This window comes from Leguminivora glycinivorella, chromosome Z, assembly GCF_023078275.1.
Source record: "Leguminivora glycinivorella isolate SPB_JAAS2020 chromosome Z, LegGlyc_1.1, whole genome shotgun sequence".
NCBI lineage: Eukaryota > Metazoa > Arthropoda > Insecta > Lepidoptera > Tortricidae > Leguminivora > Leguminivora glycinivorella.
The window spans coordinates 12,697,129-12,721,242 of NC_062998.1; the positions used below are offsets into that span (position 1 = coordinate 12,697,129).

The 24,114-nt window shown below is 36.9% G+C and overlaps 1 protein-coding gene across 2 annotated transcripts in view; it reads right to left on the bottom strand.

Moving 5' to 3' along the window:
- LOC125241697 (gamma-aminobutyric acid type B receptor subunit 1) overlaps positions 1–24,114 on the bottom strand; it is an 80,784-nt gene that overhangs the window by 5,078 nt on the left and 51,592 nt on the right. The window contains exons 11-14 of one of the 2 annotated variants that reach the window (XM_048150294.1): positions 22,428–22,635; positions 18,522–18,778; positions 11,779–11,916; positions 1,651–1,726 (exon numbers count right to left, since the gene is read on the bottom strand). In XM_048150294.1, coding sequence (XP_048006251.1) covers positions 1,651–1,726; positions 11,779–11,916; positions 18,522–18,778; positions 22,428–22,635 — 679 coding nt within the window. Of the gene's footprint in view, positions 1–1,190; positions 1,727–11,778; positions 11,917–18,521; positions 18,779–22,427; positions 22,636–24,114 lie in introns of those variants that run through there. The other variant, XM_048150293.1, reaches the window with a different exon arrangement.

Here is a 24,114-nt window from a genome sequence, read left to right on the forward strand (position 1 = left end):
TGTTATACAAGGGAGCAAAGGTGTATTTTAACCGAGTGTGGAATTGCAACACGAACTAGCGAATGGATTCTAGGGTTGAACTACGAGCTAGCGAATGGATTCTATGGTTCGAAAATAGAATCCTGAGCGAAGCGAGTAGTTCAAAAATAGAATCCTGAGCGTAGAGAGTGTTGCAATACACACGAGGTAAAATAACTTTGCATCCCGTGTGTAACACATAACTTTTCACCTCACTAAAGCGAGGAAACACGCAATAAAAACAACTGGAACATAATTGCACAGAAATAAGTCAATTTGCGTTTATTACAATTTCCACGATGCACCGACCGATACCACAAAAGTTTCAAATTAAGAATCAAGAAGAAAAATCTATTTGGGTGCGTTCCGTTTTACGCGTTTTGAGATTGCAATGTTACTTAAGGTGCGTTCTGAATAAGTACAATGGAAGAGTCAAAAATTCAATTTCTTGTACGATTTCAAGTGTTTTATGGTAAAATCATGTTATAAAATTGTTTGAATTTAATGTTTTTAGTCGGATACAATTCGATATGAAATTATTTTTACGTTCGCATCACATGATTTGTTAAGACAATTAAGATTGTTAAGACAATAAGCACAGGGAGAAAATTGTCCTGTCTGGGACATGCCTTTACAAGAAATTATATTTAAAAAAGTAACTAATGACACGTTCGGATTTCAAATATTCTTTGCACTCTTGGGGATAAAATGCGATTTTTCTATCTGTTTTTAAAGAATAAAAAAGTCCTTTCCGAGCTAGTGAGGTGAAAACTATTTTTAGTTAAGTATAAAGTTAAATTTTTTTAAGGTTTCACGTATTCATAGTTGTGCGATGTTTTCTATTGTAAATAGACTTTAGGTAGGTATGTCTTCTTTATAATGATCATTTGACATTTGGAGTTAGTTCTGTGAAATCATATCATAACGATATGTTTGTATATGTATGTGGTTGAGGCCTAAATTCATTATCTTTAAAAGTTGAAACGATTAAAAACTGGAGATTGATGGTCGTTGTGAATGAATTCGTAAGGCACCTATTAAATAGTTTATTTTCAGAAATTATTAAGTATGATGGTTTAAAACCGAAATATTTTTTAAAACTTATTCAATGAAACTGAGGAACTGTTGAATAACAAAGAAAGATGCGCGTCTCTATTTATTTGCTTCGCCTATCGGACGTGATTTTTTTTGTAGGAAGAAACTTTGCTTTAAACTAAATTTAATGTAGACTAATTTACTTTTAATGCAAGGCCTCAGTGGATGGAGCTGAGCAAAGCGTCCAACGTAGCGTCGGCCTAGTGACTAAAGCTGTTGTGTTCTAATGATTGTCATTTGATCGCTTGCTATAATAACGCTTTGACAGGGTTTTCGTGTAAAGGATCTTTGATAAGAGTTTGACATTTGTTTCAAATGCACGCTGCAGCTGTGCGCAACCCACTCGAGCTTCCACTAAACGAGAATCTAAAGTTGAGCCGGTCATCATAGGTAATAATACTGCCTCTGGATAGGTCTAGAGGTAGCTTTCAGAAAATTCGGGGTCGGATACTGAAGCTCTCGAGGAGCGGGTGTAATTGGTGGAGGTTCCGTAGTCGGAGGTGGCGGTGGCCAGGTCCGCGAACACGACGGCCGTACCTTGCGTCACGCCGTCCGCCGCCGCCGCTTCTCGCTCCGACAGCTTCTGTTTCAGCACCCGTATGCGGTCTTCTTTCTGCAACAAACACCAAACATGTAGTTTTAGGCCGATAGTGCTCTTGTGACGGGAATGTATTACTTAGTTTTCTCTTTATAGATCAAGAGCCCAGGCCCGCCAGACCTTCCTCAAATTCTCAAGGATGAAACTTTGGGACAATGTAGAGTTCACATCGGCGTTTAATGTGTGCATATTTTCTAGTTCGGCCCATCGGCCAATTTTTTGCTATCAAGTGATGAAGGTGAAAAAAAAAGTGCTTACTTTCCTTAAATTCTCAAGGCTGATTTTTATATATGTGTTAGAGCACGTTGTTAGAAATTGGTTATCATCAATGCCAGACCGTTTCCGCCGGCCATAACTTTTACCAGACGCGACAAGTTGGCAAAAAACGACTCTAACTTACCTCATTTTCTCAAGCCTGATTTTGATATATGATACGCAGGGACCTGTAACTAGACCGTTTGTAAGCAGCCAGACCAATCGGATGGACCCAACCATCCGCCAGACCGACTTAAAGTTTCGATATGAGCATTAGTAGAATTGAAATATTCCGGGTCTATAAAAGCTAAAAACTTGAATTTTCTACATTAAGCTACGTGTATATTGTATACTTGCCGTAATAAGCGACTTTCAAAAATTTTACTTCTAAGGAAATAAAAAAAATGAAAGTTTATATGTGGTGCAAGATTAATTTTAAGCTATGAATTTTATTTACACTGCGTAAGTACATGTGTATTTTATTATAAATATAACTGCAGTGTAAATAAAATTCATAGCTTAAAATTAATCTTGCACCACATATAAACTTTCATTTTTTTATTTCCTTAGAAGTAAAATTTTTGAAAGTCGCTTATTACGTCAAGTATACAATATACTTAACAAAATAATTTAATTAACGTGTCTATTACTAACAAAATTTAACATTTATTACTTAGTTCAATAGAGTTTGAATAAATAAAGATGATTCTATAATCCTTTCTCTGGATATATGGATATCTACCTATATTCTAAATAAGGAAAAACAAGACATATATTAGAGAACAGATAAAAAATTTTTAAAGCGTACAACACTGCCGCGGAGGACTGAGGACAGAAAGTGCGGCCGATGCTACGCTCCAACGAACGCTCCACTAACAACGATACGTGGTTGGTTAAGAACTATCAAACTCGTTTAGAGGTACTCGCTAAGTAATTCTCGCTTGGCGGTCGGAACTTACGCTGATAGACAAACAGAACTAGTGTTGCGAGTAATCGCTAGTCGTATTCAAACACTTCGCTGTAGTTGAGCTACAAAACTATCTTTAGGTACTATCGGTGCTCTTTGGTCGATTCTCGACAACTTGTTCCTAGTAATTCTAGTTTCTCTAATTGCTTCTCGCTCATCGTCTGCGGTGAGACTCGTGCTAAAGACGTTTGGTACAGGTCTTACTTTTCCTAATATGGTGAACGAGACATTTTAGGTACTAATGAAGTCTGTAAAAACGACACTGACTGAATGTCGGCTGTGTACGTGACGGCCCGGGACAGCGAACGGACGTCGGAGAAAATTAGTAGATTAGAGTAGGGTAGCCCACCTTTATACAATTTTTTAACGGCTTTTGGAGTTAGGCACGCGCGAGGTCGTCGGTCGAACACCTAAACGTGACGTTAAAAGTATAATGTACTCGGTGCCCAAAATATTCCAACTCCAATTGACACCAACGCCCTTTACGGGATTTATTTAATTCGACCAAATATAAGTGACCGCTGCACAGTGTGGTATTTTGCTGATCTGGGCGGCCAATATTATTTAGTGGTTCTATTGGTAGTAACTGTAATATTAAGATAAGTAATATTTAATGTTTTGCTGGCACAAGAGATGAAAATTATGGATAAATTGCAAAAATAAAGAGATTTTTTATAGGAACTCAAAGTAGGTATACAAAGTAGATAGGTAATATTCACAAAATATATACAAATATTACGTAAATCAGTTGAAAATTATGTTACTTTCGTCAGATGACGGCTCTGTCGAACCTCGATCAGACACCAGTCCATCTACATGAGATTCCATGGGATACAGCATCTTGAGGGTTTCCGTTGCGAATGGCTTAGTCTTTTCACTCGGTTTTGGTTTCAGGCCAGTTATTAAAGGACCAGAAGTCATTAGTAACCAGTTGAGCACATCCACATTACAAAAAAATAAAGTGCATAAATAAAATCACTTTCACCATATAAGGTTTAGATATCAAATTTTCCATTTTCGGAGTTTTTCCGTGGAATATTAAAGCTGAATCGTAATCTAAAATAAACAAGGTTCACAATATAATAAACTACAATAAACGCCTCGGGAACTACAACTAAATAATTGTCTCCGATATAAGCAAAACGAGAATGTTAAAAGGGTGTATTTTTGAAAGGCATTACTAATCCTAATGAAAACATATCTTAACGAAGCATTATTACCTGCTATCAATTAATTTATTGTAATTTATTACATATTGTAACAAAAGAACATGAAATTTGTCAATATAAGCCACCGATGTGTCGTTTAAGCACTTATAATAGCTATTATTGCTACTAGCTATACGAGGATCGTCGCGATGAGGTCGAATTCAATGTTATATGTGTCGTTTAAGCACTTATAATAGCTAATATTGCTACTAGCTATACGAGGATCGTCGCGATGAGGTCGAATTCAATGTTATATTAAAGTGCCCCAATAAGTAGACTTTCTGAACCTACCGCATTATTCTACCCACAGTCAAAAAAAATTGACTTATGACCGCCCAGATCAGTCATATACCATTCCGTGCGCTGCTTGAGTGAGTCAATAATCTTGATAAGATAATTACGTTGACGTTTAAAACATTGTTTTCTTCGGTTTTGTTCTATTCATTATATCATGTTTATAGAAATTCTTAATACTTAGGCCCTCCATTCATCACTCAAGCGTCAGTGCACTAAACGCTGTCGTTAAACTGGGGTATCGTTATTTTCTGACTTTCCTCAAGACTGCCAGCGCTAATTGTTGCTGGACTGAATAGACACACGAATAAACCACAAATATAGACCAATGTAGCAATATTATATTATATTAAGTACTTAATGATTCAGAAGACGTGAGCAATAGGCTACTAGACTCGTATCGAACTTAGCACATCAAGTTATTGTTTTCTGTAGTATTTGACTTAAGTTACTGTCACTGCAATGTCACACTTTCGTTTTCTATCGACCCCTTATTTGCCAAGAGTGGCACTGAAACTTGAGTAGTTTCATGTGCTCTGCCTACCCCTTCATGGGATACAGGCGTGATTGTATGTTGTTGTTTGTTGTTGACTTAAGAAATCAATATTTATAACTTGCAAGGATGACAAGTGCGTGATGACTGCGTATTTTTAATTAAAGATGTGTGTATGTTTTTTGGGGTTCCGTATTCAACTAGGAACCCTTATAGTTTCGCCATGTCTGTCTGTCCGTCCGTCCGTCTGCGGATAATCTCAGTAACCGTAAGCACTACAAAACTGAAATTTGGTACCAATATGTATATCAATCACGCCAACAAAGTGCAAAAATAAAAAATGGAAAAAAATGTTTTATTAGGGTACCCCCCCTACATGTAAAGTGGGGGCTGATATTTTTTTTTTCACTCCAACCCCAACGTGTGATATATTGTTGGATAGGTATTTAAAAATCAATAAGGGTTTACTAAGATCGTTTTTTGATAATATTAATATTTTCGGATATAATCGCTCTTAAAGGAAAAAAAGTGCGTCCCCCCCCTCTAACTTTTGAACCATATGTTTAAAAAATATGAAAAAATCAGAAAAGTAGAACTTTATAAAGACTTTCTAGAAAAATTGTTTTGAACTTGATAGGTTCAGTAGTTATTGAGAAAAATACGGAAAACTACGGAACCCTACACTGAGCGTGGCCCGACACCCTCTTGGCCGGTTTTTTAATTATGGACTCCGAAAACGGTGTTGGCCAATGGAGTGACGTCACATAATTCAAATCAACTATGGAAATTAGAGGTACTAATCTAATCTCCATAGAAGCAACCTCTATTGTATTAAAATTCATAGTCGTTGCTCGGCTGTGACGATGTCAAATATTTTTTCTAAATCGACTTACGTCATGTCATAGATATTCTATAGATTAATATGGCTGATGTTGTTTTTGCCTGATCACGTAAAAGTAAACTTTAAATTATTTTTTTGCTGCTTTTTAAATCGTAATAAAATATGGTACTATTTTTTTTTCGTTTAATTAGACAGTAATTAATAATATAAGACATACTTTGAAAAAGGGTCAAGTAGCCTTTTGTAGAGTTGAAAAAAGTTGTTAGTTTAATTTACTAAATTAAATGCCGCCCTATAGACAATATTTTAGTCAAACTAAACTTTCTGTGACAAGTGTCGATCAGTTTGGTTAGGTTGTTGAGGGGCTATCCGGGTTGTGGATGCTTGAATATGAACTCCAAGGAATTGTTACTATGATTTTAATTATAAAAAATATACAAAAATGTAAAGAGCCGAGTCATGACCTTTTAAAAGTCGTACCTATATCAGTCAAGTTTGACGGTTTACATTCTTTGACCGCTACCTTACTTGTACAATTAGATGTTTTGTGTGCCCATAATATAAATATGTGTAGCAAACATGGCAAAAACGATGATTTTTTTTTCCACTTGAATACCACCCATGGTGATTGTTCAATGAATACATACTGAGTGTGCAGTATTAATCCTGCTCCCGTGTCATGGCTCTGTATGGATATTTTTTTTTGTAGTTGTACCAAAGATAAACAACAATACGTAACAGATCCTTCACTTGCCCGCAAAACGACAAATACATATCGTCACTACTTTGAAAAAATCTCGTATCTCACGCTGCTCCTCAAAGTTAAAACGCAGTAAGTCTATATGCATTCCATACATACTTACTACAATTTTCTTTTCATTGACAGACGAAAATACAAGTTTTTTTTAAAGTAGTGACGATATGCTGTATTTAACTAATAGTAATAAGTTACTATGTAAAACTCAGAAGAATAGTAGGAACGTGCCACGCGACTATACAGGCGGGCGCGTGGCGCCCCTCGACCACTTGTTACCTCGAGGCAACTGCAAGCGGGTAGGTACTTAACGCGCGACCGCAAACGAGTGACGTAGGCCTGTCTTAACCGCTCCGATATATCGTGGCGACTGTACAGTTCTGCCGTGTCATACCTATGTCATGTAACTTGAGTTACATGATATACGCGTAACAAGTTTAATTCGTGTTTTTATGAAAGTCTTTACCTATATATTATCGATATGATAAGAAGCTAGCTACCGTAAACGGCACGCGGTTTTAGTCTCAGTATAGTTAATAACCTAACCACAAAATTAAAATTTTGAAAAAACCCCCGACCGCGACCTAGTGGACCGATTTTCATGAAACATGGCTAAGAACACTCTCGACTAACTCAGCTTTCAGACAAAAAAAAAATAAATCAAAATCGGTTCATCCGTTCGAGTGCTACGATGTCACAGACAGACACACACACAGACAAACAGACAGACAGACAGACAGACATACATTCGTTTTTGCGTCAGGGGTTAAAAAGCAACTATCATGATAGTAATAAGGTTCAAATCCATAAAAAGTCATTTCGGAGATAACACGTTTTGTCATCATCTTCGAAAAAAGTTACCTGCATACTGCGAACTGCTCCATAAATTTGAACCTTATTGCTATACGGTAGTTGTTTTTTAACTACACTGAGACTTTAGCGCGTGCCGTTTAAAAGGGACTTAGCCACGTGAATAATAGAAACAAAGGCTTTTGTTTAACAGATAACGCAACAGCTTACGAGTCATTGCTCCTTTCTTTATTATCTATCCATCTCATTGTATTGTTGAATGTGGGTTACTAGGCCAGTAGTAATAAGGAGGTCACTGACCCATATTTCGCTAAACAATTAAATAGTACGGATAGATAGCAAAAGATTTGGGTCAACCTGCTAACAAAAAAGGTGCATTGTTTATCTACAATTTAGGTCAGTAGTACAATCCTTTGTTAAGTTTATGCCGTAATTTATAAGAACGTAATAAATATAAATTTAACATCATATTAAGGCTAGATCTAGATGTGATCTAGATTACATACCTATATAGTTATCTGATAAAACATTCAAATACTATATACAACGTGCTTTTATTGAATTCCGACAACTTTAAGGGAAGGTTTGTTTATTAGGTCAAATACATTTTTTTAAGAAACTGCTGTGTTAACTCTTATTCACAAAAAATAATTAAATTACTGAACACGGGTGGTTCAACATTTACCACTTTCTAATGTTATTTGTTTTGACATTTGTCAGACAATTAACACGAATTAATTAATTTATTATGTATGAAAACGAAAAAGAATTTATTTTTTATATGCTGCGTGTTTTCTGTTAATGGGCCTAACTATGTGTTGAATTTAACGGGAAACGAAAAAAACACGATGTATAATTATTAATTGATTGAATTACAACATTACTACAACAATAAACTTGTATCTAAGCCAACTGAGAAAAATATTTTAGTTAACGTGTCGTGCCCAACTACTGTAACTTGAGTTACAAGACGTCGCAAAACAGACTTTGTATGGGGAGCCTGTCGTGCCTAACTATATAGCCTATAATTTTAAATATATCCAAAAAATATGTTTTTTTTGTGCATCTACATCAGCATTACACTTACTACAATGTAACTGTGTAGTTTTTTCTTTATATTTCCACACCAGTATTGAATGCAGATCGAATTACCAAAAATGTACACCCAGTTTCGTGCCGCTGATTTGGCGGTGCCGCTCACGTCCCGTTGCGGTTATGGGTGTCCGCACTCATTTAGAGTAACAGAGCCACGTACTGTGTATATTTGCGCTCTGACGCGTGAGCCTATTTTGTATGTGCCTGCAGCGTTATTAAAAACGATGCAGTGGTATCATGCATACCAAATATTTAGAAGCAACAATGCAATGTTAGAGACAAAAATATGCAAACCTAAAAATTATAAATGTGCTACCCAATTTTCGGTTAGGGCTTATGTTATGTCATATCTAGCCGTAGCCTTAGATCCCGGAAAACGCGAATTTTCGAGTTTTCATGAGTTTTTCGGGATACCCCCATTTGCCAGAATTTCATTTGCCATAATTTTATTTGCCATCCTATTCAACAATCATAATATTGTTTCTCATAACATCTTATGCCATAATCATTGTTTACTATATTAATCTAGTACCAGAAACTTTGTTTCCATAAAGTCAGTTTCCATAATGTCATTTGTCAGAATCATCGAAATCCGTAATTACCACATTCCATACCATCATTTGTCATACAAATTAGCGTCCAGAAAAGTCAATTTCCATAATGTGCTTTGGCAGAATCGAAAACTACTATAATAGGTACTAGAAGGACTAGAGAATGAAACTGCTATCAGAAAGTAGGTTAGGTTAGGTTAGAACTGTGACCCCTGGAAAATGAAACTGCTATCAGAAAGTAGGTTAGGTTAGGTTAGAACTGTGAACCTCTGGAAAAGGAAACTGCTTGAAAAGTAGGTTAGGTTAGGTTAGAACTGTGACCCCCGGAAAATGAAAATACTATCAGACAGTAGGTTAGGTTAGGTTAGAACTGCGACCCCTGGAAAATGAAACTGCTATCAGAAAGTAGGTTAGGTTAGGTTAGAACTGTGACCCCCTGGAGAATGAAACTGCTGGAAAAGTAGGTTAGGTTAGAACTGTGACCCCTGGAAAATGAACTGCTATCAGAAAGTAGGTTAGGTTAGGTAATAATATGGGCAACAATTAATATGGCAATAATTGCTTATGGCGTTTGAATATTCTATGAAACCATATTATTGCACTTAATAATATGGCTAACAAATAGTATGGCATTGTATGATTATGGAAGGTAATATTCGGATAAACAACGAGTATGTCATATGATTTTTATGGTAAACAAATCATTCGGGCAAATGAAATTCAGGCAAGTTAGATTCGGGAAAATGGATATTATGTTAAATGACTGTCGGGCAAACAATAGACAACCGAGTTTTTCTTTCGCGTTAGTAAACGTAAAATATGGTCGTTAATTTCGCCGCGCGCGCATCGATTCCGCTTAGCTCAGTCGTACGAGGTCGGTCTAATGTACGCAGATAGATCGTAGGTGTCAGGGTTTCGAATCCCAGCCAGAAATTAAGTTTTTGTTTTTGTCTTTTTTTTTGTTTTTGTATTTATAAGAGTTTTTTTTTATCTAAAGGCGTGATATATTAAAATAGAACCGAGAAGCTCGGTCGACCAGATATTTATTGTTTATTTAAAAAAATTGAAGGAAAAAATATTTCTAAAACCACGTATATATTCGACGTATGAGGAAACAACACAATACTTATTGCTCATATATAAAAGGGCTACGTTACGTAATACATTATGAAGTTCCTCATTTTCTCTGACAAATCAGTAGCGTTTTCCTCATTTCAGAAAATAGAACTTTCTGTAGCTTCACGCTGTCTTCGGCTTCTCGTCGTTTTAAAGACTGAAATGGTATCACGACCGTTCTTCTTGGACTAACATCTCGCTTGCTAGCCCTCACTTAGCTCTTAAATAGAATACCTGCGTGCGTAGCCGAATGGCACAAACGCTCACGAAACGAAACATTCGTAGATATCTATATTTATCGCTCTTGTGTATTGGCGCGACAGAGCCAGACTACTTTTCGCGGCGTTTCGTTTTCGTTTCGCGTCGTAGAAATGCCATTCGGCTATGGGGCCTGATCCTGATGTTATTAGGTGTGTTGAGTTCAGAATCATTAGCTGATTCAATTTATTATAAAATAAAAAATGTTCAAAGAAGTTTTATTAGAATTTTAGTTTATACTACGTAAACGCATACAAATGACTTTTTTCTTAAACGCGATGTAATGGGACGGACATTTCGGGTCATCTTATTTTAATGGTGGGACGGAAAGTGCTGTCGATTCTGAGAAGAATGAGTCCAAAAACAGCAGGGGCCGCGGCCGCTCTCCGCGCGCTCCGTCGGGTGTCGGATCACTTCAATTACCTTCACTTACCTCTGCAATAAGCTTTGGAAGCTTCTGGTCTTATTCGACGAATTTCGGAAAGCTCCTCATCGTTTCGAGACAGAATAGTCAACACGGACGTACTCTTCATGGTCTGCAGATCATTTGATAATCCTCACTTACCTGGGCTTCAAAAATAAATGCCGAAAACCTGATACTGATACGGCTCAGCCACGACATTGGTCTAAGCGCGACAGCGGCGAGCGGCGGCCATACATTAAAGCGAGAAACAGCGATGGGACTTTTCATTCGCACGTATGACTGCCGCTCGCCGCTGCCGCGCTTAGACCAATGTCGTCGCTTGAATTCTTTGAGCTCAGAATCATTAGCTGATTCAATTTTGATGACAAAAAAAGTAAAACATTTTTCCATTTCAAAAGTTTTGGGACAGATATTTCTGGACAAATTTTAACGGTGAGACGAAAAGCGCTGTCGATTCTTAGTAGATTTGTGGGAATCAGGTATATTTTTCTGAAATCGCTCACCTGCACAATGAGTTTTTGTAGCTCTTCGTTCTCCTTGACGAGCTCCCGGTAGCGCTCCTCGTCGGCGGGCGCGGAGCCGGAGCCGGAGCCGCGGCCGCTCTCCGCGCGCTCCGTCGGGTGCCGGATCACCTCGATTACCTTCCCACTGCAATAAGCTTCTGAAGCTTCGCGTTTAATTGACGAATTTCGGATAGCCCATAGTTTTGGAGGCAGAATTGGCAGCACAGACGCACGCTTCATAGTCTCACCTGCGCAATGAGTTTCTGTAGCTCTTCGTTCTCCTTATGACGAGCTCCCGGTAGCGCTCCTCGTCGGCGGGTGCGGAGCCGAAGCCGGAGCCGTGGCCGCTCTCCGCGCGCTCCGCCGGGTGCCGGATCACCTCGATTACCTTCCCACTGCAATAAGCTTCTGAAGCTTCGCGTTTAATCGAAGAATTTCGGATAGCTCATAGTTTTGGAGGCAGAATTGGCAGCACAGACGCACGCTTCATAGTCTCACCTGCGCAATGAGTTTCTGTAGCTCTTCGTTCTCCTTGACGAGCTCCCGGTAGCGCTCCTCGTCGGCGGGCGCGGAGCCGGAGCCGGAGCCGCGGCCGCTCTCCGCGCGCTCCGTCGGGTGCCGGATCACCTCGATTACCTGCACGACCTTCAATATAACTAACACGTTTCAACATTGAACACTAGGGTGACCCACGTTTGTATGGGAAAAAATAAAACTCATTTTTTTAATGAGGCACACCCTCGTTTGGTTTCACATATTATGTGTATTTAATACACTAAGTTTCGTTAGTTCATCTTAAGTACAAGACGGTGCTCATCGCTTTTGAAAATTTGAAGGTTAAATGAAATCTAAAAAAAAAACTTTTTTGACCTAATACTAAATTAAAAATTTAAAGGTGGTTGAGCACCACCTTAAAGTTGAAATAAATTTGGCGTATTATTTACTCATAATAGGCGCAACAAAATGAGATGGTGTCCCAATGAAAAAAATAAAAAAAGTGTTTTTGGGCCACCCTATTGTACACTTTAAGAGCGTTTTCACATTGTACAGTCAACCAATTGGAAGCCTATATATGCCACTGTAGAAATATGTCATAGTGACGTAATAGTTAAATCAGATTGTAAGAAATTCCTTACTGCTTGCCATTTTGACGGTTGTAGAGTGGTCTAGGGTTCCAATTGGTTGACTGTATATACTTTAATAGCGTTTTCACATTGTACATACAATACGATATCGGATGTAGAGGATGTTAAACGATAATTGTCAAAGATAGCGCCTTCAATATACAGGATATCGGGTGTAATATTAGTTCTACAAACGATATCGGATCGGATAACGCGAAAACGCGCTAATTTAACGCGATGGCTCGATATTGGAAAGTGGACATGAGCGTGAATGAGCTTACATTACACGAAAGGACGCCCGGTACCGTGCGAAGTAGGAAATCGGAATCTGGCAGAGGCCTGGATAAGTAGAAGAAAAAAGATGGATAGAATGGAAATATCGAAGGTTGAGTGACCCAATCTCGTCTAGTTAAGTGACATCATAAGAACTCGTATCACATAGATACAGTCAGCGTCAATAGTAGCGGACGAAACAACTCGCCAAAAGTATCTGACATCTTGATCTGTACAGTTCGTGTTTAAAATTTATTAAATTTCAACACACTAATCTATTTTTGTTTAGAGGTTATAGAATGGTATTAAATTACTTTTGAAGCGTTACTTTTGATGCTGACTGTACCGTGATGTAAAACTGTAGGTGTATACATGTTGCATTCTACATAATATATGTTATTAAAGAGTATACTATTATTATTTTTTCATATACAGGATACTAAAAAAGAAAAGTCTTTTCAAGTATAAGTATGTTGCATTTGATGAGATATATTACCTATATAAAACAAGGAGGCATAGCTGTGTTCAAAACACATCATATTGTGTAAGAAATATATTCATATATATAATTCATAAAATAATATGTAACATGCAGTGAGGGAAATAAGGATTACATTTGTACGGAAAATACGTCGTCTCCTTGTTACTTAAGACTTGCTATTCAGAAAACTTTAACATGCCTCTTTACAGTACGATAAGCGACTGGTATACGTAATGAGCTTCATTGTAAGCAAAAATGTTCAGATACTGTGGCAACACGCATTGTGCGAACTTCGGCCTACTCCGAGTTCAAATACTTACAAAACAAACTTTTGTTCAGAATAACCCCAATTTCGCTGTCTCAAACACGACACTTTTATTTATGTTATATTATAAACTGGCAAACCAAGGGTGATTCTAGAAAGTGTCAATTTTCCCTGTCCTAGGGAAAAAAGTACCCGTAACATTGAAATAAATCATCAAACTATTTTTTATCATTATAGTACCATATAATGTAACTGGGGCATGAATGCATTTTTATTTAAGGTTATAGAATTAACTTTAAAAAAATCAAACACCTGAAACATCATTACTCTGGTGCGTCCATTCGTCTTTTTTTAAGTAAACTACTACAAAAAGAATAAGTCAGGGATTGAAATCAACTATAGTTTTAAGTTAAATCGTTACAGCATTCGTTTATGATTAGAATTTAAAAAATGGTCCCTGTGTTTACTGTATTTTCTTGAGCATCTGTAATGAAAGGTTTGTCCGGAGCTTAGCTATCATTCCCTTGGTGCCACACAAAACAATGTGCATACCCCTACTTAAACACTTTTCAAGGCTTTGAGCCCACCGTGCCTAATAAGCGTCCGTAACGCTCCCGACACCACGGGACAAGTCGTAGGAGTTCTGAGCTATGAAGGTAAATATATCATTTCCCTGGCTGTGGTTCACTGTGCTTATCATTACCCTGTATTTTTATTTAAAATTTATTACTTGCAATAAGCTTAGCGTCTTTAGTGATAATCATAGTATATGGATGACTGCATGTATTGATTATTTAGCCATCTTCATATTAATTACAGTTTCTGCAAAATCGACAAAAAACAAACTTTTTATTCTCATTCCCCTGGTTCTCATTCCCTTGGATTTTAAACAGGGTAATGATAATTTTTTTAAGCTTATTGAACTAAATTAATTGAAAGTGATGCCTATTCGATAAATTTGCTTATGAGTAAAAAAAATATAGTTTCATATTTTATTACAACTATAAAAAAAATGTTATAAAAATACGCCAAGGGAATGTCATCAAAAATCGAATTCTCAGGAATGACCCCCAATTGGGCTGAGATAAAATTGACTGCGTAGAAAACCAAGACCAAAATTATACGCGTTTTGGACAAATATAAATTTCCAGTTGTTTTGATATGTTATAATGACATGCTAACTTCTACAAAATTGTATAAGTACTTGCACTTGCACAATTTGTGCTATTAATATTGCTGCAAACATACCTTGGTCTGATTTTAGAACGTTATTATTTCACGGATTAAGCGTATCATTACCTACGTAGCACCTTGTATTACGTACTTAATGTTTTAAACCCTTTTCCAGGCCGCGCCAATCTAAAAGGCTTTACCATAAATACGAATCTATTCCGTTTAGGGAAGCACTGTTGATTCATGAAGACAGGTTATATTTCTTAAATGTGAAACTAATTTAATCCAAATTTAAACCTCAATGTTAAAGTAGAGATTCTATTGGTACGTATGTGGATGATACATCGTACTATGTATCTAAACTAATTAATAAATACCGAATCATATGTATGCTTTTAATTCGTAAACAATTGTGATTAGATAAAATACCTATTATGGGGAGTAAAAGTCCGGTGCCAGAAGAGAGTGAAAAAATAAAACCTTGATGCTTAAAAATAAAATAATGTGTAATAACATTAGCCTCTGCCCTTTCACATTTAAAATATCCAGTTTACAGCCAATTTATAGTTACAGCCAATTACAAGCAATGGTGTATGCTATTATTGTATTACCTGCATACGTTGAAATTTTAATTAATAAAATTCTCGTGAAGGTATGGTATGGATTAAATTAAAAAAAAAAGTTCTCTCCGATAATAAAATATTGTTTTGATTATGCAACGGGAGGGTGAGTGAAAATTTCTTAACAGGAGCTGCACGAAAACCGCAGGCTGAAGTGAATTAATCACTGTAGTTTGAAACTGACATGACTACCTGATCAGATACATAAGCAAAGTTGACAGCGATTTTGACAGCTTTGTCGGTGCAAATGTTATTGAAGTGAAACTGCTAATGCGACTGCCAACTGACAGTGTTAAAAGTAAAAGTTTAACGCTCACTGACAGCGTTAATTAAGCTTTTTACGCTCAGTGTTACCAACTCTCATTTTGAAATATTGCTCCTATTTTCATTTCCACATTACAAAGTTTCACTTCTTCGATCAAACTTGCCTTTGGCTAGTCTGTGGCCAAGAGTAAGCCCATAATTTGTAATAATAAAAAAATATGACGTTCTCTTAACCGTTTATCAGGCGGCTGGCGGCGATATCAAAACCGTTGTCAACTTTTCTTGTCCTAACTCTATGCAGCTTATTCACTGATCTGGTATAAATACAGCTATGATACAAAATTGTGTGAATATATTTGAAGCGGAGAACTTAATCCAAATAAATATTTCAACAATATGACAACTGCATAAGCAATTATAAAAAAAAAAACTTACTACGAGCGTACTACGAAGTGAGTCAGTTTGTTGTTGGCGTTTGTATTAATTTCATAGGGCTTATTGGCTCGGGCGTGTATGAAAGGACGTATCTTTATTTATGAAATCATTGTCAAAACGCGTTGGCATCCTCTCTGCGCCAATCTGCCCATCCAATCTCTTAATTAAAAACTGTTACCGCCTGGATCGAATAATAAATTGGATATTAATTAACAGTTTAAAGTATGAACGCGTACCTGTAATGCCTTTATGCAATGTTTACTTCTCACCTATAAAATCAACTTATTGGAACAGGATATAATAAATGGATATTGAAATAATAAAATAGTTTTTAGATGTAAACCGAGTTCAGGCAACCATAGACTATATCAAATCAACGTTTTGTACAAAAGCAAAAAGTATAAAGTTTGGCTAACAATTTTCGTTGAGGTAAAAATTGAATAACTATTTCTGGAAACATCGACACTAACTCAATTGATAAAATCGTTAAAGTGAAGGCATAGTTAGATTTTTAGAGCAACAAAAGCTTTTATACCTAGTTCATTATAGCAGTAATCCTGGTTGAAGTTCGCAAACTTTGCGGTAAGCCACCTTTTGAAGTAAAAGCCGTGTAGCCGTGTAGGTAATGAACTTGACTTAAATTTTAAGATTTTTCCTTTTACAAAAACTCACTTCGTTAGCTTTTAATAAGTAAGAGGGTTTGTCGATTTTTTGTGACTTAAAGTTTTTTGTGGTTTAAGCGGAAACAGGCAGGCAAGCATGATGGCCGCGCGATAAATGATAGCACATACTTGTTTGCCAGGAGTGACCATTACCTACCATAATCAACTAAATTCGATTTGGGAATTTTAGCTGTACTTATGTAGTTCTTCTTATGTGCTTGTGCACGGGAAAAGGTCCCACTTTGTCGATATGGAGTTACGAATAGTTCCTAATACTACGGAACATAAGCTATCTTTTGGTGAAAAAATCATGTCTCTAGGTGCTATAGTTATTTTTTTTTAATTCTTCAAGTTTGCAAAAGCGTAAAACCGACAATTGAGAAAACGTTGGTTAAAATATGGGATGGTAAAAATCACACTTGTAGTGTGAAGTTATGGAGTGGTGGGTATCAAATTAATGTTCATACTTTAGGGATTTCGAATAAGTATAAATCATGTATGTAATCATAGTAGTTTTAATGTTACGGAGACTTAAACATAAAAACAGAACAAAAATATGTCAACGTGAATACGTATGTCTTTTTTCCAAATTTATAGCACAACATGCAGTTTTATCATTAAAATAGTATTTATAAATGTATTCTTATGCTAAAAAAAGTTGAAATAATTCTATGGATGCCCTCAGTTAGTCATTGTATTAAAAAGTTAATAAAAATATATTTGAAAATTATAATATTAAAAAAATACAAATTACCTATGTATATCAATTTAAAACATATGATTACTTAAAAACACACTGATCAAGCATAAAAAGTATGAAAACATCAAGTATTAAGTACTTTTTTATGCAAATAAAGTTAAGTGATTTTCTGTAGGGAGCGTCCCACTTTGTCGGTTTACTAAACTTTAGTGCTTGTTCAGTGAAATACATGTGTGTGGTATATTAAACACTTTGTATCTATGAGATAAAGGTTTGTTATTATTAACATAATAGTCATTGATACTAATGTCGTTTGTTTGATCTATTTTTACGGAATTTGAACTGAATTTATTTTCGACTCAAGTTTAGTGACCCACTTTGTCGGTATAGTAGTCCACACGCTGAAAATAGAGCACAAGTATAAAATCAGCTTTTAAATCATGGCTGTCATGTTTTTCGAATTAGTATCCATGAAAATATTTGTGATAATAATATATAGCAAAAAACCCACCCCTCTATGCTTACGTAATACTTGAACGGCCCCACAGCTCAGCCCAGAGCCACTAGAATGTAATAAATTATATTTTTGACTGAAGGGATCCATAGAACTATTTCTGTCTTTTTAGCTTCAGAATACTTTTATATTAAAACTGTCAAGGTCACATACATGATTTTGACTAATTTGAAATCCTTAAAGTGTGGCAATTTATTTGATACCCATCACTCCATAACTTCAAAGTAAAAGTGTGTTTTTTGCCGTCCCAAAGTTGTCGCTTTTTCACTTTTGCAATATTTGAATACATAAAAAAAATAACTATGTGACATACAGTCTACAGACATAATTCTTTCACCAAAAGATAGCTTAAGTTTTGTAATATTACAATTACTCATTGAAAAAGTAAGAAGTTTTCCCTAAAACAGTCACAAGTATGATATCCACGGTTTCATATGTAACCGACAAAGTAGGACGGTCGGCACTAAATTTTGAGGCCCTGAAAGGTGCTTAAATTTGACATTTATGCACCGGCATCAAAATAATAGCTTTATTAGAGTCTTATTAATCAGTTTTTATTGAAAACCGATTTTCGGTAGGTTTTGCCATATTTTACTAAACTGCCCGTAGCTCCGTAACTAGAACCGACAAAGTGGGACATTTCACTAAACTCACTCACTTATTAAGATTATTTTACGCTTATAAAAATTGCAAACATTCATATCTTAAACATCTACAACATACAGCTTACCTTAGGAACAAATATCAGTGCCATGCTGAGAAAACAGCAGAAAACGATAGCCAACGAGACGAACGCGAACGACGCGTCCTGCTGCGAAGCGATGACCAGCGTGACGGGCGCGGTGATGAGACACAGCACCACCACGTTGTATATGCTCATCCCCACGTAGCGCGAGTCGTTGATCTGCCGCACCTTCACCGACCGCGTCTCGTACGCCAGGAATAGACCGAATACGAGCACCAGGCCTTTGTAGCCGTACATTAGTCCTGTGAAAAAATAATCTTATGAGGAACTTGATAAAAGTGTGAGCGGCGGTGGTCTTAATAAACTCGTGCAGACAATGGTCTCGGGGGGCGCCGAACGCCGCTCGCGCCAGATCTAACTTTGCGTGAAAGAACGAACGAAACAACAAGAGCCAGAGACGCGCCTGACCGCTAGTTTAAATTTATTGGCAATTAAATTCACAGCCACTATCCATATAGTATAGGAAGATTCAAATATATTTAAGTTTATTTACGTGGATTTCCACGCCGACTTCACATTTGTGTCTAATGTAATATATAATTATGTTGTGTTGTGACGCAATCCATTTCATACGTTCAATTATGTTAGCGTGCACATTTGTGTTACGCAGCGTGAATCACATTTGAAGACCGGTCTAGCCTTGTGGGGATGTGACCCTGCCCTCTAAGGGTTCAAATACCGGTAAGGGCAAATATTTGTTTGAATTAATAATTGTATGTCTATAAGTAGGTACTACTTGATGTCTGAGTACCCACTACTCGAGCTTCATGAACTTATAGTGGGATTCCGATAAATGTGTAATATATCAATAATGTCTTACTTTATTTATTTTTTATTTATATATTACTAGCTTTTGCCCGCGGCTTCTCTCGCGTTAGAAAGAGACAAAAAGTAGCCTATGCCACTCTCCATCTCTTCAACTATCTCCACTTAAAAAATCACGTCAATTCGTCGCTCCGTTTTGCCGTGAAAGACGGACAAACAAACAGACACACACACTTTCCCATTTATAATATTAGTAAGTATGGATCACACAAATGTGTTCGCCGCCAGTACAGTAAACGTATGAAACGATATAGAAACTACACGACAGGGCAAAAAATGCGAATCCGGCTTAGACATGATTACGTAAGTATATCTAGAGCCGGATTATCGGACTAGTAAAGATTGTGCCAATCATTTCAGCATAACACGCCATTATTGGCTGAATATTTGTAAGAATAAAGTGTGTGCTTTTATTATTCAACTTAACTTCAGTTTACAACGTGTATCCTAGAATCGCGGCAGCGTATCCTGCAAAGCTCAAATTATGTTTCTGTTATAGTTAAACATGAAAAAAATGTCATACATGTAGGTACAAAGAAAAAGTGACCAAGGCCTCCAAGTGTCCCGAGTTAGAATCGAACCAGCGTCCTCCGTTTACCAGACGGATACTTAAACCGCTCGGCCACCGGGTTACGAAGGCAAGAGTCTAAATTTCCAAGTATATGACATTTCCGAAGGCTCGTGGCGCCCTCTAACGGAGGACGCTGGGTTCGAATCCAGCTCGAGACACTTTTTGATCACTTTTTCTTTGTATTTATATGACATTCCATGTTTATGAAGTATAATAGTAGGTGACTACTTAAAATACAAATTAATAGTATTTTATGCAACAGGCGTTTAAAGGAGGTCTAAAAAGACGAGTGGCGTGGGTAACAATTTGAGGCGAAGCCGAAAATTGTTATTAAGACGCCACGAGTATTTTTTGACTCAGTTAAACACCGTTGCATACAATACTTTTTCTACGACCATGCACTTAGTTTTTAATAGTTTTCTTGAATAACTTTCGTGAAATTCACACTGTTTCTTGAATTTTGACGCAAAGGTTTGCACTGTCAGCTCAGCTGCCCAAAGCCTTCCCGCGCACGCGCGCCGTATCGTTATAAGGCGTTGCCATGGTTACAGAGCCAAACAATGCGTTTTCAGTTTTTTCGATACTGCGCGCATGCGCGGAAAGCCGGCAGACGCTGGCTTTCGGGAGTAGACTTTTATGTACGGTTTTAAAGATCTATGCACGACCCTGTAAATGACGAATAACAGTTCGGGAGTAGAAAAAATATTTTTCAGTACAGATGGTGCTTTTTTTACGCACTAGTGCGAGAAGTGGTTCATTATATAACAGGTCGAAACTTCGGAGGCTCATCTGTAGGTACTGAAAAACGTCGTACGATACACGTGCGAAAAGGAAATTCGTAACTCGTGTCGATTTAAAACACTCCCTTCGATCGTGTTTTAATTTATCGCCACTCGTTTCCAACTTCCCTTTTTACGCACTTGTATCGTAATGTACTATTCTATGAAAATAATTTAAATTGCTCTTAGAGTATGTTTCTGTAGAAAATAAATTACTAAAAGTAATTGACTCGTACACATTAAACCCCTTATTCATAAACGTACTCTAAAGTTATCAAGCCGATAAAGTTCGTTTGTCCCTTTCCGACGCATTGGTGTGATAGAAAAGGACAAACGAACTTTATCGGCTTGATAACTTTAGTGAACGTTTATGAATAAGGAGGTAAGTCATTTACTGCTCAGATAAAACTCATCCCTCGTAGGTAAATATAGCCAAAATTTTGGGTAATGGCTGTAAACTGAAAGGTCTTTGAGTTTTATTAAAACGTAAATCATCGTCGGCGGTCTTTAATTGCTGTTAAAAGATAAACGAGCCAAACTGTTCACTTGTTTACATCTGACGTCCCCCAGTAATGTAGCTTTTCGACAGGGGGCTTACTGTTTTGATCATAAATGTTATAATTCTATAATTTTAGTGCCTAAACCTATATTATAATTATAATAACTCATAAGATTTATTGATGAGATAGACAGGAATATGCTTAAAAGTAAGATGACCTATCAAAAACAACTAGGTACTTATTTTACTTGTGTTTTGTATTTTAGTGCTAAGCGTCAGTGGACTCCCGAGTTGATTGCTGAAAAGTTTAGTGCACGCTTGTTAAATCACTTGTGAGACGCCATTCTGCACGCCTCGTTGAAATCTCTGATCTGAGCGTCCACTCAGTTCTTATATTAGAACTTGGATATAAAAAGCACGAGTAAGTTAATAAAGAAAAAGAAACTCACATACTTACATAAAAACATGAACGCTGCTAAATCCTAACTTTCGGCAGTCGTGTGTTCCTAAATAGTTTTCACCAACCTAGTTTCAATGCAAGTGCATGGATCGAGTCTCTGTCAGTCTTTAGTTCTTCATCGTCAGTCAGTTTGATTAGATTGATTAGGCTAATTTAATTTTTTGTAGCTTGGAATTTTTTTTCTCACTGCACCCACATTCGCGAATTTCTGTTTGGCCCTATGGTTGACTGGTACAGAATGCCTTAAGGCATTACGTCCGCCATTTGTACTTTTTTTTCCAATTGTGCAATAAAGTTTAAATAAATAAATAAATAAACGAAGTAATAGCGGATGAAGTTCTTTATCATCAGAACGGATCAATTAAATTTATCTGGGTAAAGCTTGGAACGAGCGAGGTAGTGGGAATGTGGGTATGGGGTGGTAATACGTCGTACCTAGCCAGACGGTGTTGTTTTTACTCTCGTCAGTCTTTTGAAGATCAGTTCTCCCTCATCATATTTATTAGATCAATTTTAGGGACTAAAAGGGCAAGGTGAAGGACTTGTGGTAATTTTTCATTACTCAGATTAATTTCATGTAAACCTTGAAACGTAGAAGGGTAGCATCTACACACTACCACGTTAAGGGGTGGTATGACATCCGTCTTACCTAATTGTAGTTTCCCGAAACATTTTGATTGAATCAGTCTTAAGTGTCGTCAGTCTTTTGAAGAGCAGTTCTTAATCAGCTTCGAACGTAGTGTGGTGGATGTCTTACCTAGCCAGACGGTGTTGTTTTTACTCTCGCAGTGCTCGAGCTCGGGCCTGATGTGGACGTCGTCGTCGTGGTGCCGCGGGGACTCCAGCGAGAAGGTCTCCACCTCCCGCTGCAACGGGTCCCGCAGCTGCCATGTGGTGAGGAGCGTCGCGTCCACCACTAGCAGGCCCCCCACCATGGTGTATAGCTTCCAGCCGTGCATTCGTTTCTGTGGACATTCGGATATATTAGTTACTTGAAATCGATTTATAAACGGTACCCACTACTCGAGCTTCATGAACTTATAGTGGGATTCCGATAAATGTGTAATATATCAATAATGTCCTACTTTATTTATTTTTTATTTATATAATATCTGGGCGACCGAGCTTCGCTCGGTTCTATTTTAATATCTCACGTCTTTAGATAAAAAAAAACTCTTATAAATACAAAAACAAAAAAAAAAGACAAAAAACAAAAACTTAATTTCTGGCCGGGATTCGAAACCCTGACACCTACGATCTATCTGCGTACATTAGACCGACCTCGTACGACTGAGCTAAAAGCGGAATCGATGCGCGCGCGGCGAAATTAACGACCATATTTTACGTTTACTAACGCGAAAGAAAAACTCATGAAAACTCAAAAATTCGCGTTTTCCGGGATCTAAGGCTACGCTAGATCGATTTTTCACCCCCGAAAACCACCACATAACAAATTTCAGCGAAATCGTTAGAGCGGTTTCCGAGATCGTCGGTATAAATAAATAAATAAATATACAAGAATTGCTCTTTTAAAAGTATAAGATTACTAGTTTTTGCCCGCGGCTTCTCTCGCGTTAGAAAGAGACAAAAAGTAGCCTATGTCACTCTCCATCTCTTCAACTATCTCCACTTAAAAAAATCACGTAGAAGACACGTATGCAAACGAAAATGGAGAAATTTATTCTAAGCTAAGATCAAAACTATACTGTCACATTATCTCCATCTTATAATCGTGCCCGAGATAAAGGATATTATTTTCAGTAAGTTTAGACTTACGCAAATAATAATAAGTTCGATATGTCTCAAGTGGACGAAATTGCTTAATAGACCAATTAGTACGTGTAATTCACGATGACGGGTAATTTTGTAATATTTAATTATCATTACAATTTAAACCAATATACGCCAAGTGTCCTTGTGAATTACGCGATCGATAGTACACACAATTTTGTTCACTCTATAGACACTCTAGTAGAAATTGAGAAATAAGTTGTCGTGCACCGATAAATTCAAATACCGCTTACATTCAACACATACTTATTCTCTGAAATACACAGACACGTAGGTAAGGATACTTATTAAGTATACGCGAGCTTCTATTATCTTCCCCACTCATAACAGCGGCACTTCATTTGCGCGTATTTGCTCAGTTATTATATGAATATGACTCAGCAGTCCGTGTGTTTGCTGTAAAAGTACGAGATGCACGGGGAATATCCGGGGAAAGGGCAGAATGTAGTGCAAAGATAAATGGATTTTAAAAGTTACATGTAAACGTTATTGAGCACTTACTTTTTATCAGCACCGGGTATTTCTTGTAGCAAATAATTGAAAATTATATTTTGCTCTTCAAACGATGATAATTTTAATCACTGATTTTAAAGAAGATAAAGTACTTAATTTTTAATTTATATTTTTTATAGGAATTAATTAAATATTACTTT